The sequence below is a fragment of the Rhinolophus sinicus genome, chromosome 7, assembly GCF_057876585.1.
Source record: "Rhinolophus sinicus isolate RSI-liver-muscle chromosome 7, RSI-T2T, whole genome shotgun sequence".
Lineage (NCBI taxonomy): Eukaryota > Metazoa > Chordata > Mammalia > Chiroptera > Rhinolophidae > Rhinolophus > Rhinolophus sinicus.
In genome coordinates, this window is record NC_142507.1 from 53,755,640 (window position 1) to 53,770,912 (window position 15,273).

The 15,273-nt window shown below is 58.1% G+C and overlaps 2 protein-coding genes across 4 annotated transcripts in view; one reads left to right on the forward strand and one right to left on the reverse strand.

Annotated features, from left to right (window-relative positions):
- Window positions 1-1,699: 1,699 nt before the first annotated feature.
- Window positions 1,700-10,985, forward strand: LOC109435373 (immunoglobulin superfamily DCC subclass member 3-like). The gene is made up of 9 exons (XM_088799321.1): window positions 1,700-1,742; window positions 2,845-3,115; window positions 3,597-3,744; window positions 3,826-3,955; window positions 4,676-4,762; window positions 6,232-6,419; window positions 6,513-6,620; window positions 7,170-7,289; window positions 7,379-10,985. Exons 1-9 carry the CDS (start codon window positions 1,700-1,702, stop codon window positions 7,406-7,408), a joined length of 1,125 nt encoding a protein of 374 aa, XP_088655447.1. The 3' UTR covers window positions 7,409-10,985.
- GATAD2B (GATA zinc finger domain containing 2B) overlaps window positions 8,941-15,273 on the reverse strand; it is a 74,258-nt gene continuing 67,925 nt past the window's right edge. For all 3 annotated transcript variants that reach the window (XM_074318829.2, XM_074318830.2, XM_074318831.2), the window contains 2 exons: window positions 15,094-15,211; window positions 8,941-14,461 (listed from right to left, as the gene is read on the reverse strand). In XM_074318829.2, the coding sequence (XP_074174930.1) occupies window positions 14,328-14,461; window positions 15,094-15,211 (252 nt within the window). In that variant the 3' untranslated portion in view covers window positions 8,941-14,327. The remainder of the gene's footprint in view (window positions 14,462-15,093; window positions 15,212-15,273) is intronic.

Consider the following 15,273-nt stretch of genomic DNA (forward strand, 5'->3'; position numbering starts at 1 on the left):
GAGAGAGAGCTGTGACAACGCCCAGGTGTGCTAGGGGAGTGCTGGGAGGATTTCATCTGCCTGGGAGACCTTCCAGAAAAGCCTGGGCTGCTCAGGGTCAGGCCGTGGTTAATTGTTGGGGAGGGAAGAAAAGAGAGGCAGCTCTCAGCAACGCTTTTCTGTCAGCATTTCCTGACCCTCAAGGCTACTAGGGACTGTACCTGTGGGGACAGAGTCCCAGAGAACAGTTTTCAGGCTCTTGGTCTCACGTGGAAAGGTGCTGGCTCGGGTAGTAGATGGCCATCAGCTGTGACTAGTTGGCCGTCAGCTGTAACCAGTGAGCCATTAGCCACTGATATAACTGCCGTGGCTACGCTAGCCATGGATGGCAGCTAGCAAGTGGGGTTAGCAAGTGCGGATGGTGGATTGCAGCTCCTGTGGATCCTACTTCCTGTGTCTCACCCGGCCGTCAGTGAACTGAGGTGCAGGAAGACCCCTCGTTGGGGTGCTGGCAGGTGTTTGCTTTTGCATTTTGATCAGCCGCCATTGAGAATATAGTGGTATGAACCCCTATCTTTGGCTCTGTTGTTCCTTTTTGGCCTCACCATATCCTGCGTTCTTGTGCAGGGAGCGGGAGTTGAGTCCCTGCAGGACAGTACCCCTGGGACAGCACTTCCCAGCCTGGGGCTCAGGGCCATATGCAAGTGCTCACGGGACCAGCTGTCTCCTTGGTGGAGGTTGGAGGAGGCTTTCATCAAATTCTCAAAGCCATTTGGAGAAGGGGTCCTACAGAAATAGTGAGTCTTAAAGTCAGTGCCTTTCTGGGTCCCAGGCTCCTTTGACGAAAGGAGCCCCCCTTTTTGCATGATTTAGATGGTCAACTGGGTAAGGGGAGGGGTCTGAGCCTCTTTCTTCTCTGCAGGATGGGGCGTGGAGGCTGGGTCCCCATCTCCCACTGGCTGGCCGCCTCCCGGTCCCTGCTGGCCCCAATCCATTGTCCTGACAAGAATAGAGAGAACAGCTTTGGAAAGTGACACTATGAGTGGTGAGGGGGCTGCCAGGGCCATGACCAAACTAAGGGATGTGCCCCCCCACACACACACTGGGCCCTGGCTCAGCACCTAGGACAGCGACCCTGCAAGGAGGGTGGGATCTGCGCCCCTCCCCGAGACGCCCAAATCAGACTCCAAGCCACCCCTGGCCAGGACCTGGATCCCCAGCGATGGGCTCAGGGGAGCAGGTGCCCCAACTGCCCTAGAACTTCACTCTCATGCGTTCAGTTAGAGCGGGAGTCAGGGTGGGTCTGATGGGCTGGGAGAGGATTCTGGAGGCTGGGAAAGGGGCGGGCTTGACCCCCCAACTTTGCCCTGCTCTCATTGGCCCCCGCCCCCTTCCCTTTCACCCGCCCCAATTGTCTCAGCGTCTGGGTCTTGGCCCTGGGAGGAGGGGACAGAGGGGGTGGGGTTGGGGAGGGGCTCAGGCTGAAAGCAGAGGGAGACCCAGTTCCCGAGAGGACAGACGAAGGGCAGCAGGCTCCAGCCTCTACCCCACACCTCAGGCCCCCAGATCCCAGGCTCCCCAAAACAAGGCCAGAGCCCCCATACTGTGCCCCCAGGGTGGGGGGGGAATGCCCACAGTCCAGGGGCCCCCCAGGCTGAAGGCAGAAGACCAAGGCTGCTTGGGAAGTAGCCCTGCCTGATGGGGCTGGGCCCGTGGGGACATGGGGCTGCTGCTGCTTCTGCCACTGCTGCTCCAAGATTGGGGTAAGGGGCTGGGGCCTGCGGGGGATGGTGGAGAACTGGGGGAGACTGGGTGGGAGACTAGATGGGAGAATAAGGGGGAAGCCATGGGGGGGAGAATGAGGGAGCAAAGTGGGGGAGCGAGGGGGCAGGCATGCGTGTGCAGGAAAGAGCTGTGTGGGGGGACAGCCGCTGGGGAGCCGGGACTGGCTGCAGTGCCCAGGCGGTGCCAGCTGGAAGGGGAGCTGAGGTCATGTTCTGAGCGCTAACAAGGGGCTGTCGGGAAGAGGGTCTTGGAGAGGAAGGGACCAAGACATTTGTTTCCCCAGAGTCCCTGAGGTACTGAGGCTGGGGAAGCCCTGAGCTTGTGGGTTCTGGCCCGTCTGAGGCCCCTGTCTGCCCACCCATCCACCCCTACCTGTGGGGCAGGTCCCGGCCTCACAGGCTGTTATCATACAGTGTGACTGGCCTGAGGGCCATGCCTCTGGGTTCACGGCTCTGCCCAGGCATTTCTGGGCCTGTTGCCCTGTGTTTGTGTATCTGTGACTGAGCCCTGTAGGGACATCAGCATGTGACATGAGTTTGTGTCCTCTGTGTCTGGGATGGAACCTGTCTGTCTGTGTCTAGAAGGTGGTGTGGTGTGTGAGGTTAGGATTTGTAGTGTAAGTGTGTGTGTCTGGGAATGAGTGTGTGTATGTAAAAGGGTTCCTTCCCTACTCAGGGGCCGGGGTCCTGGCAGGAGGAGGGGTAGGGGGAGAGCCAGGAGTCCTGGGAAGCTGACCCTGCGGGCAGACAGGCAGGAGGGCTGGCGAGGAGGGAGGGGGCAGCCCCATTGTCCCCGGGGAGCACAATGCCCACCCCGCCCCCGCCCCGTTGCCAGGGCCTGGCTGAAAGAGACCATCAATCATGGTGGCCAGCCAGGGGCTGTGCCACCAGCCCCGCCGGACAGTGACCGCCAGGGCGTGCTCCTCAGACTGCCAGCCTTGCTCCCCTCCCTGCTTCTCCCTTGCTGACCCAAGGTCCCCCAAAGTGAAGTGCTGCCTTCTCACCCTTCACCCAGGCTGGAAGGGGAGGCGGTGGGCCGCAGGAGGCTGCCATGGCCAGGCCTCACTGGCTGTCCCCACAGGCTGTGCTACAGGCTCTGAGCTGGCCTTCGTGCGGGAGCCTGGGGACGTGGTAGCCGTGAGGGAGCGCCCGCTGGTGCTGCCCTGCCAGGTGAAGGGGGAGCCGCCCGTGTCCATTTCTTGGCAGCAGGACGGGCTGGCCCTGGCCAAGGACAGCAGCGCCACCCTGATGCCGGATGGCTCCCTGCGCCTGGCCGCTGTGGCCCCCCAACACCGCTGCCTTCCCCTGCACAGGAGTACCTTTGTGTGGCCCAGAACCGCTACAGGCTGCTGGTGAGCGGCGGGCCCGGGTTCAGCTGGCAAGTAAGTGACCAGGCTGCTTCTGGGGTTGGGGGATGAGAGTGCACAGGGGCACCCACAGAAGGCACCCACGGGGCATCAAGCTGTGGGCCTGGGCAGTGCCGACTTAGCCATTCGACCGCGTGCACAGTGCCCAGGGCCCAGGGGTCTTCCAGGGGCCCACAGAAATGTTTTACTTCTAATTTCTTTAAAACCAGCAGGAAAAAAAATAAAAAGTGATGTATATATAATAAGGAGTCTAGCTTGGATTATATTTGTCCTTTACCAATGCAATTGTAAAATGATACTTTAAATGCTTTTTTATGGAGGAAGGCAAAGTGCTTATGGCCCACAAAAGTCGCAGACACGAGATTGCAGGATTGCATAGGAAGTGGCAGACGTGGGCACTGAGGGGGGGCGGGGCTCTGGGACAGAGCTGCTGGGGCAAAGCCCAGGGGGCGCTCTGGGTGCTCAGCTGGTCCCTGTGCCCTAGGTCTGTCCCGCTTCTACCGACACCCGGAGTCCATGGAGTCGCCCACTTCCAGTGCCTGATCTGGGGGGTGCCGGAGCCGTCCATTTCCTGGGAGCACGGCACAACCCTGAGCACTGCCGACCGCCAGTGTGTGAGCACCAGCCGGGAGTGTGGCGGGGTGGCAGGCTGGGCGCCAGGGCACGGCGTGGAGCCCTGACCTCTGCATTCTCAGGTCACACTGCTGCCTGGTGGCATCCTTCTCATCACCAGCGTGAGCCCGGCTGACGTGGGCACCTACCGCTGCATGGCCCACAACGTGGCTAACACCCGCCACAGCCAGGATGCCCGGCTGACCTTAAGCGGTAAGCAAGGACCAGGGCAACCAGCGGGCACTGGGCAGCTGGCGCCCTGGGAGGGGGTATGGCCGATGAGGTGTTCGGTGGCCAGAGACTTTGTGAAGCAGACATTTGGAGGCCCTGTGCTGGGTGGGGGAGGGCAGCAGTAAGCCGACCCAGTAGGCCAGGCCCCTGGCTTCCCGGAGCTCCCATGCTAGTAGAGACGGAGGGGCTGTGGGAACCCGGGACAGGGCCCCTAACCCAGCCTTGGCCTGTGGGCCACGGTGGTCTGGGGCTTTGCGAGGAAGCTCACCCATGCTGGGTGGTGAAGGTGAGTGGAGAGAGGTGGCCACGGCCGGGAAGGTGGAGGGGGTGGCAGTCCTGTCATTTCCTTGTGCAGAGCACAGGGTGAGAGAGGACGGCCCATGCAGGCAGCTCCATGCTGCTGGAGCGCACACGGGGCAGAATTGGCACCACCGCGTCCGTGGGGGCCAGGCCCGGCGTGAAAAGGGGTTGGGACTTGAGCCAGAGCCCTTGATGAGTTTCGAGTAGGGGGGGCTCAGAGTCAGCCTGTGTCTTGGCTGGGAGGGGATGCCTGGGTGTGGCTGTGTGTGTGTGTGTGAGTGTGCGTGTCTCTGTGTGTGTACGTGCACGTGTGTGTACACGTGAGTGTGCGTGTGCAACTCTCATTGCGGTGAGGACAAAAATAGCTCCGTACCTGAGCTGAAACACCCAAGACGACCCCAGATGCAGGCCGAGTGGAGCAGGAGAGTTTCGTGCCCAGAGTGAGCGTCGCAGCAGAGCCTCTGGGAGCTGGTGCCTGGCAGGGGACAGGTGAGGCGCGCGGCCGCCGCAGCCGGGACCGACCACGAGAGGGCGCCGGAGTGGACATGACAAGTGAGCCTTGGGGCAGCATCAGGGCGCCCCCGCACACACTTTCAAAACATTTCTGACAAAATTTCACCAAAGGATGTACAATTTTTTAATTGAAGATTGCAAGGGGAGGGGAGGGAGCTGTCGTGTCTCTGACCTGGAACCGACTTAGAAACTGAAAGCAAAGAGTGGGGATGCGGGGCTCCTCCCTGAGAGCTGGGGAGCCCCGGGGGGGGGGGTGTGGGGGGGTGGGGGGGTGTCCCTCCGGCCCCCACTTCCGGTTCCCATCAACCACCTGGGGCAGGAGGGCCCGGCGGGATGAGAACGCTCTGCGCTCCGGGCCGGATGCCGGGCTATTGGGCGGCATGGTCCTCCATCCCGCTGCCCACAGAGGCAGGGAAATGAATGGCCAGAGCACTTCAGGCAGGTCAGGAGGAGAGCAGAGGATCCACCAGTAAGAGAGGGTTGGCAGAAAGGGGCTGGAGTCAGTGTGGGCTCTTCCCCAGGGACAGCAGCTGGGACCAGGATGCAAACCGTCCACTCCTAAAGCGCTCGCCTGGGGCTGGCCTCTCCCTGGGGCGGCCCCGGGAGACAGAACCGCCCGGATCGCAAGCTGCTCACGGTGGCGGGAGAGGTGTGCAGGTCTGCCAGGTCTTTCCTAGCACGCTCATGCTGGTGAGGGTCTCCACTGAGGACGAGGCCATCTACCAGTGTGTGGCAGAGAACTCTACGGGCTCCAACCAGGCCAGTGCCCGCCTGGCTGTGACGGGACCCGGAGCCACCCCCTGCCCCCAGGGGCCTTCAGGCAATGGCTCTCTCCAGCTCTGCCATTGGAGTGTCCTGGGAAGCGCCCCCCTCCGACAGGGCTGTCATGGGCTATGCGCTGCCCCTCCGGCCTGTGGGAGGTGGGTGTGGGTGGCTGGGCAGGAGTCCCTGGTCCCAGCCCCCCCCCCCCGGGCTGTTATGTCCCTGGGCGAGCCCCTCACTCTGTGGCCCCAGGCCTGTGGGGACGCTCGCTGGCCTCTGGTCCTCCGATGCTTCCTGTGTTCCTTGGCCCTTTCTCATCCCAGCTCCAACTTCTGCAGCCCGTGCCTGCTCTCCAGCTGGGCACCAGGAAGGGCTTCATGCCTACTGCGCGGGGTGGGGGTGGACGTGACGAGGGAGAGGGCTGCTCAGTCGCTAAGCCACTCTGCTCCTAGAGCCAGCCGGCCCGAGGCTCCAAGAGGCTGTGGGCAGAGGCACCTTTGAGCATGTCTTCTCCAGCCTGGAGCCGGACACAGCCTCCTCCATCCAGCTGCGGGCCTGCTCGGCGAAGGCGCGTCCATCCACGCCTCCACCACGGGCAGCGGCGAGTCAGCCCCTCTGGCCCTGCAGAGCCCCTGGCTTCGGGCAGACGGGCTGCCAACCGGCTCATCCCGTTTCCTCCACAGCCCCCGCCGCGCTGGGCTTCTCCACCACGGTGCTCAATGCTACCTCCGTGCAGGCCTCCTGGCAGCCGCCACCCCAGCCGGGGCCCATCCAGGGCTTCAAACTTTTCCACCGCAACTGCCGGCTGCCCACTTTGAGGGGCCCCTGCTCCTGCCTAGCAATGTCAGCTCCTTCCTCTACACACATCTGGGTGAGGCCTGAACCCTCTTCTGTGGTCTGGGCCCAGGCACTGAGCTTCCTGGCCCGGGAAGGCCCATTCCCTTCACTCTCCCGCTCCCCACAGAGCCAGCCGCCCTCTACGAGATCAAGCTGCAAGCATTCAATGGCAATGGCGATGGTGACAGCAGTGCATGCTTTGTCTCTTTGCGTGATGTGCCCCTGGTCACCACTGGTGAGTGGGGTCCAGTAAGAGGGTCATAGGCCTGGGTCGGAGGAGGTCCCTCCCCTAAGACCTGTGGCTGTCAGGCTTCAGGGAGGAGGGGCTAGGCTCTGCCCCACATGGCTCCTCTGACAGATGGGCCTGTGTCCACAGAGTCCCAAGCTGAGTGCTCATGCAGCCGGGATGAGAGCAGCCCACTGCCCGGGGTAGTGGTGGGCGTGCATGTGGGCCTGGCTGCCATCATCGTCTGCCTCCTCTGCCTCCTCCTGGGCTGGAGACATAGGTAAGGGCCAGGATGGCTAATGGAGAAAGTGCTAGAAGGACAGCCTGCACAACTGTGCAAGCCAACGCCCTTATCCATCACGAGTCCACTTTACAGATGAGGAGACTGAGGCCGAGGGGGGGCAGTTCTCCTCAGAGCTGTGGTACCAGGACCCGGAGGCCTGGCGGGAAGAGGACAGGTGAAGTGGGCCCAGCCTCTCCATCCCTGGGACAATGGAGCGGGATGGCGGGCTGGAGGCCCCAGGCAGGTCGTGGCGCTGACTCTTCCTGTCTGGGCAGCGTCCTCTGCAGACAGGGGTCCCGGCAGTGCTTCAGGCTGCCTCGGACAGAGTTGCGGGCTGTCGAGGCCAGGCTGTGAACAGAGGGAAGCCGGGGGAGAAGATCGAACTCATCACCCAGGTGAGGGGGATTCACGTGAGGGGAGCGGGTGGGAAAGTGGTGTGCCCGAGGCCCTGGGGCCCGGGCCTGACCACCGCCATCCTCCCCAGGTGACCGCGGAGCAGCCACCCTCGGCCTAGGGCCCTCCAAGCTGGCTTCCTCCCAGGTGCCACTATCTCTGGCCCCACCAAAGTACCTACCTCACCTGTCCCTGCCACCCCAGAGTCAGGAAAGAACCAAAGGTCCTTTAGCGCCTCTCCGGGGAAGGGGCGGGCCTAAGCACAGGGAGAGAGAAGAGGGTGTGTTCTTCCCTCCACAACAAATGGGGGGGGGGGTGTGTCCTCCCCACACCAAATAACTTCAAACTGAGCCTACTCAGTGGGCAGTTACCCGTCCCATCACTCCAGCCATGTCATAACCCCATCCAGTATGTTCTCTTGATCCAAATGTGAACTGACCCAAAGGTCTGTAGCTTTAAGGGTTCCCCCCAAAGGGGGAGGCAGGGCAGGGGGCTCTGTCACCACCTCCACCTCAGCCAGAATCCCTCATGTGAAATCCGTTTGTCTCTCCCCATGCCCAAGCTGAGGTCTGGCCCAGGAACGGGCACTCCTTGTGGGCAGGTGGGCACCTAGTTCCTTGTCCCCTTGTCCCAACACAAGAGCCCTGAACTTCTGAGCTTGCAAAGCTGCTTCTCTGAGCAACCAAATACCCGCCTGCCCTTTTCTGACCCACAGCATGGCCCTGCTCAGGGGCACCCCCCCATTTGACTGCTGTTTTGAAAGGAAATGTGTTAGTCTGAGTTGGGGTTCTGGTGCCTGAATCCCTTGTAGAGCGAGCACAGGGGCTGTGGAGCACCCTAGCCATCTGTTCCCCTCAATCCTAGGTGTCCAAGGAACACCTCCCCCCCAACCCTCCCTCTGCCAGCCCATGGCACCCAGACCCCCACCTCCCCGCCCCCTCCTCGCCCAGCTCTACCACCCCTAAAGCCAAAGCCCCAGGCGCTCCCTCAGCCAGCCTCTTCCTCCAGGGCTGTCCAGTATTGTGCCAAAAAGACGGATCTTGGAGGAAGGAAAACCCAGGGCTTAGGGGGCCCCAAGCATTGTCTCCCCTGCGCTCTTGTGGGGCGAAGCTAGTACCAATGACTGGAGCAGGGCTGGGCCCTGCCCCTGCACAGCTGCTGTGCCTGTGGGGCAGCAGCAGCTTTAGGAGGTGGCAGGGGGCCGACAGGTTAGGGCAGCCCCAAACTCCAGGCCTGCAAAAAAGGACATCCTCTCCTCTGTGGGCCTGGCCTTTGTTGGAAATAAAAAACAAAAATGGAAAAGGAAGTAGGCTCTGGTGAATGTTCTGGTTGAAAGGAAAACGGGGGGAGTTGCAGGTCTCCCAGGGGTGCCGCATCGGGCAAGGCTGTCACCTGCAGTTTGCTAAGAGAAGGGCGGTGCCAGCCGGCCTGCTTCCTGCTACCTTAGACCTTCTGTCAGCAGGTCACCAGAGTGGGGACACTGGCTCCACGTCAGGGTGGAGGGGACGAGACAGAAGCAGGTAAGGGCTTTAAGTCTTCATCACAACTGACAAAAAGGGTACAAACCAAAGCGACCCCACTGACGGTAGGGAGCACGAGCCACAGCACCCCTGCAATTCCCCCACCACACCACCACTGAAGCACAGCCACAGGGAAGCTTAGAAACCATTCCTTTCTTTATTAAACATAGCTTGCAAGTGATAAATATTACAAAGTTTTTTTTTCTTTTAATCCTTTCTCCAAAAATTAGCTTATTATTTGAATCGCTTGCTGCTGACACGCGCAGCAGCATCTGAAACAGATGGGAGTGTATCTGCCTTTTTGAAAACCAGTTTCTATTGGTCTTAGTTTTTTCATTTTAATTCCCAAACACAATGCAGAAAATTAGAATGAGTTAAATTAAAAAAAAAAAAAAAAAAGGAAACTTAAAAGAGAGTTGTGCAAAAGGGTCTGTCCCCTCCCACCCACCCCACCGAGAAGGCCATTCCCCACCCCGCCCTGCTCCCCACCCCCACCCGTCTGTCCTTCCACCCTCCCAGGGCCTCACCCTTCACCGTCTCCTCCTCTCCAGGCGTTGGCAGCCAAGAACCTAGTAAGTGGGGGTGCTCGGCTCAGGCTGTGGGGAAATGGGGCCCCTCAAGGAGACAGGCCGTGTGTGACAGCTGCCTTAGGGGGTTCAGATGAGATACAGGGAAGGAGACAAGATGTGACTGTATCTGAGCTCTCCTACTGTGTCACCAAGGTGACAGGGAAGTCCCACATCGTGTAGCTCACAAAGGGTGGACGTCACTAAACCACCAACCTGGGCCTTCACTGGCCAACCACCCTTAAGGGTCCGGTGGCTGCTTGTGAGGGGGGCCTGGGGGCTGCGGCCTGGTCCCTGCCCTCAGATGCCCGCCTGGAGGTGTGAGGGCAAAGATGTCCCAGGCCTGCCCCACGTCCTAGCTATCACTCTGCTGCCTTCCCCCAAGCGGAACGGTGGGGCCTGCCTGGCGGCTCTCCAAGGGCACGTCACACTGCAAGCACCTCAGCGCTCCCGTGTTTCCCCGGAAATAAAACTTAGCTGGACCATCAGCTCTAATGCATCTTTTGGAGCAAAAGTTAATATAAGACCGGGGCTTATATTAATTTTTTGCTCCAAAAGATGCATTAGAGCTGGGTTTTAGTTTTGGGGAAACACGGCAGTCACCCCGGTTTCCTCCCGACACTTTTCTCATGTCAAGCTGTTCGGGTCTGTCGGTTGGGGAAGGGAGGACAGAATTAACTCGGTGGCCAGATGATTTCCACCGTCATTTCACAGATAACAGACCCAGCCCACTAAGCCTACCATAGCCAGTTAGTAGGAGAGGCTGAGACTAGACGCTCAGTCTCCAGACTGTGGCCCCCCCGCCCCCCCCAGGTCGTGGTTCTTTCTCCTCTCCTGTCTGGACTCGGAACCTTGGCTTTCACAAGAGCCCAGCCTCACCCCAGCGTACGAAGCCTCACACTGTGCAGCTGGTGAGGGTGTCTTAGAATGACTTGTTCAAGTCCTTTCTTTCTATCATCCCCTGACAATCCACCCTCGAAGGCCCAGGGAACTAGGTTCTTTTCTGGGAGGTGAGGGGCGGGGTGGGGGAAATCCCTTGCATAAGAAAGCTTGACACTGAATTTTGTTATATAGGTATATTGTATATATGCTGATGCAATCAGAGGAAAAAAACAGTGCAAATACAATTACAATTCATAATAATACTTGGTTTCAATGCCCCCGGGAGCTGCCCCATTCCTTGGCTACCTCCCCCCAGCACTTCCCCACAGTATCAACCTAATGCTGGGGGGCAGAGAGGGTGGGCAGGTTAGGGGAGGGAGTGGGCTCTGCCAAGGCAGTGCTGGTGACCCGGAGGGACTCTCCAGGGTGGGGAGGCAAGGCACAAATGAGGGGTGGGTGGTGGGGGAGGTGGCATCTCTAAGGAGGGTGGGGTTGGAGCAGCTGCCCGTCTCAGTGCTGGGCCCGGCCCACTCCCCCACCCACCCTCCACAGCCCTGCCTCCCTACCCCCGCCCCTTCCCCAGAAACCCTTTTGCACGGATCATACACAAACGGGCACATTACAAAATGACATAACACAGTTTCACAATATCCATGGCTAGGGCTTTTTTTTCTCTTTTTCAGTTTTTTTTTTTTTTTTTCTACACAATGTACAATTCCTTTTAAATGGATCAAGAAATAGCTTATATACACGAATGAGTCCTTGTTATAACATCTCGGCAGCAAGTATCATAAGCTAATGAAGGTCTTGTTGGAAAGGGAGGGAGCCTAGGACGGGTGGGGGTGGGGTGGAGAGAAGGGTTATGCCTTCTGGAGGAACGGGGAGAAAAGGGGGTGGTTGGGGGAAAGGAACAAAAGTAAAATATCAAGAAGCATCTTTACAAAGCAGTTCTACAGCTAATTCCTTTTAAAGGGGAAAGGAAAGGTAACCAAAGCAGGAAAACATTTATCTGTGTCTTAAAAAAAAATTGTCTACCATACATACATCCAAAAATGTAGAAAAAATACTTATTCCATGGATGGAGGAAGTCCAGATGCTCTGGTCAAACGACAAACACAACGGACAAATGAGGACCCGTGTCCCGCAGCTGTACCCAACCTTCCCACGCTTCTGCCCGCGTCAGGCCTCTGGGGAGTCAGCCACCGTCCACAGCTGCTACTTTCAGAGCCTCTGGGGATAGAGGAGGCCAGGCAAATAGTGGGGTCCTCGCTCTATCCCCCCGAGCTTCAGAGCTCTAGGGGTGAAGGGTACCTCTGAACAGAGGCTCTTTCCTCCTGTCTTTAGAGCATAAGGTTTAGTGTCTGTGGGGCCCGAGGCCTGGGGATGGGCAGCACTGATAGACTTGGGGACACAAGGCAATCGGTGATGAAACAGGAGAGAAATGGGAAGACAAAAGGACAAGAGAGAGGGAGGGAAGGAGGGAGGGGGAAGGCGAATACTTTACCATGATTAGGGAAACCTCACCCCCATCACTGATCCCTGGGAAGGATACGAAAACGGGGAAAGAGGCTAAGAAATTAAACCTCAGCGACTGAGCAAAAGGTCACGGAGCTCTACTAATCAACAAGCAGCCTGTCACCGACCCTGAGGGGATTAGAACAGGGAAGGCCGCACGGCTGCCCGTGGCCTTGGCACCTTGGCAGGTGCGCAGCTGCAGGCTTCCTTCCCCACCAGCCGACTCTCACACCCCTACCTCCAAACCCCATTCAAAGGGGGCCTGGCTCCCAGGGAAGGGATTCAGGTCCAGGCAGGGACGGCCCCAGCCAGACGGTATTGCACATTCTCTGTTCCTTACTTTTAATCTCAACTGACAAACTTGGGGACCTCGTACCTCTGAGCACCTCTGAGCTGGGGGAGGAGAGACGTAACAGAAATGGCACTTCATCATGGGGGAGGGGAGAAGAGGCTAGACAGATATGCCACAAGGCAAGATGACTTATAGGGAAAATATTTTTTAAAAAAAGCTTCCAATTTCATGGAAGAGAGAAAAGCAAAACCAAACGATTTATCCAGTGCTTTCAAAGCACAGAGGGCAAAGAAAAGATGTAAGAATATATCTTTATATATATATATATAATTTTAAAATAATCCCACACCCAGTTCCATTAACCCACCCTCCCTGTCCCACCACTTACAGTCAGGGGCACCACATTCCCCAGAAAAATACTCCAAACGACCCATCACTACCTGTCACTGGTGTCCAGCTTCCAGATCATTTCGCCACTGGGGGAGCCAGACGCAGGCTGCATCTCTGCTCCTTTATTAAGTGCTCAATGAATTGGGGAGGGAGGAAAGAGAAAAGCCAGGAAGGCCCGTAGGGCCAGTATAAATCACCCCCAGTGGCTCCGGTCCGGGGAGCAGAGGCCGGAGTGGGGAGAACTGAGCCTGATTGCAGCTCCTCCTCCCTCCCCAAACTTCACGGGGAGGGTGTGCGGTTTGTGTGTGTTCGTTTTAAAAGTGCCTTCTTTAAAACAATTATTTCATTTTAAAAAATAAAAGAGGGAATTTCCCCAGGTGGCTCTCAAGGGCCAAACGTTCAACTCCTCTTCATGCCTCTCTGCCGAGACTACGCCGCCCTCGCCCTCGGCAGCTTCTAGAGCTGGACAGGCAGGTGAGCACAGCGAGGAGAGCCCTGCCTTTCGGGGCCTCCCCTGCCTCAGAAACAGCCCCGGCCCCCTCCTCCCGCAGTGTGGGCAAACGGGAGGCTGACGTCCCCCACCCCCAGAACAGCAACATTGCACAATTCAATTCATTCTCTACATTAGTAGCGCTTAAGAAAAAACTAAAAACAAACAAAAAAGCAAAATTACTAGAATTCAGGGTGGGGGAAGACAGCCGCCTTCCTGGCAGAGGCAGTCTGCAGCCAGTCAGGGTGGGCCCTCCTCGCTCCCAGAGGGTGAAGGGACAGATGTGAGCGCCAGCTGTCGGGACAGAACAGCCCCTGCTTCCTCTGGATCCTGCCTTTTTATCTAACTCCCTCACTCACTCACGTCCATCCAACGCGAGGACGCCCAGCACACTCCGGCCAGGAGCACCACCCTCAGTGGTACAAAGGGGCTGCGTCACCAGAGCAGCTTAGGATGAAAACAAAGCAGTGGGGTGGGGGAAATGTTTACAAGAAAATAAGATGAAAGACTTCTTTTGGGCTAGTTGGCCTGGAATAGACGTCCGTCTGTCCCTGGGGTCAGGACCAGTCTCCCTCCCCCGGCGTCCAGAAGGCCAGGGCCTGCTCGGTCGCAGTGGCTCAATGTCCGCTCATCACCGGAAGACGAGCCCCTTCCTCCCCCTTCTCTCCGGGTCAATTCCAGGGTGGGTAAGTCTTAAAGCTTCTCCCTCCAGGCTCTCTCCCTTCATTCTTAGAGCCCAACTTCAATGCCAAACGCTGCCTCCAGAGACCCCACAGCGACTGTGCTGTTCCTCCTCGGCTGATCCCACCACCTCCCCCCACCCCTGCCCCCAGGTTAAGTGCATAAGAACTTCCGCCCTGACACTCCTAGTCACGCCCCACGTGGCAGCTGGGGACCCTACTACAACGCTATCATTTAACTGCATGTCATTTGTGTCTACGAAAAAAAGAAAGCGAAGAAGAAAAATATTGGGGGAAAGGGAAAATAAAAAGGTTTAACCGTCCACTGAAAACAAAGGGAGGACACACACATCATTAAAAACGAGAATAATAATTACAGCGTAAAAACAAACTTTGGAAACACACGTCAGAGGGCTTAGATGTCTCCCCAGGACCTCATCTATCAGAGGTGAAGCTCCACCTCACTGAGAGAGAAAACCGAAGTGAAGAGTGCAGACAGACAGACGGCAGGCGGTACGGAACAGCGGGAGGGGCGGGGCGGGGCGTGTATTTTCTTGTTGATTCCTATTTTTTGTCTTCTGTTTTTCTGTTTTGTTTTCCGTGTATGGTAGGCACCAGTACAGGCACTGCATGCGACGGAAGTTGGGGCAATGGGGGTGGGTGGGGTACAGGATTCGGGTTGGGGCAGCACAAGTGGACCAGGCGTTATTTCTGCCCACTGATGGACTGCGATATAGACCGGGGAGGAATCATGTCTAACAGGTACTCCCGCTGTCGGTCTGCCAGGCTGGGGGCTTTGTGTCCTCCGATGCCAGTGTTCAAGTACGCGATGTTGACACCTAGACCCAGGAGACAAAAGTGGGGGGCAGGTATTCAGAGAGGAAACGCAGCCTGCTTCTGCACTCGCCTGGGGCTGCAGGGCTGGAGGTGGGAGGAGACGCCAGGAGCGGCCTCCTCCTGTCTACACTTGTCAGGCTTTACTGCTGCTCTCGAGCTTCAGGGAAAGCAGCCTTCCTATGTGGAATCACGGAATCAACTATGATCCCATCAGGAATAACGAACATGGCGTCCTGAGGGTACAGGAGAGTCAGAGAAAACCATGGCGAGAGAAATAACCACGACGAACAGATGCAACCACTGTGTCTGCTTTGGCTGCGGGGCTGCTGGCGGTGGAGAAGCGGCCCCGGAGGACGGACGGACAGGGGAACTGCTGGTCTGGCCGAAGCGATCAACAACCGATGCCCACCGGGGGGGGGCAGATCAGACATTACACTTCTAACGGCAGCGACTGTGTCATTTTCACCACCAAAACCCTAGTGCACTGTGCCTGGCGTGTAACAGGAATTTAGCGAACATTTGGCAATAACAAAAGAGTGAGAGGAGCAGGACCTAAAGAAAGCATGAAACAAAAGAAAAGGACGATTCACCTAGAGGGGCTACTACAGAAGCGCGTCTGCCTCGCCCTTCTTACCTGGCATGCCGAGGAGGCCCCCTGGCACAGACAGCTGGGGGGCCTGTGCAAAGTTGGAAAGCATGGACCGGGCAGAGGTGGGGATGCCGCGCTGGAGGCTGCTCTGGGGCTGTGGAGCCTGCAGTGACGAGGAGACAGTGTATCACGACTCTGCCGTGAGGAAGGTTTAGGGGCAGCAGG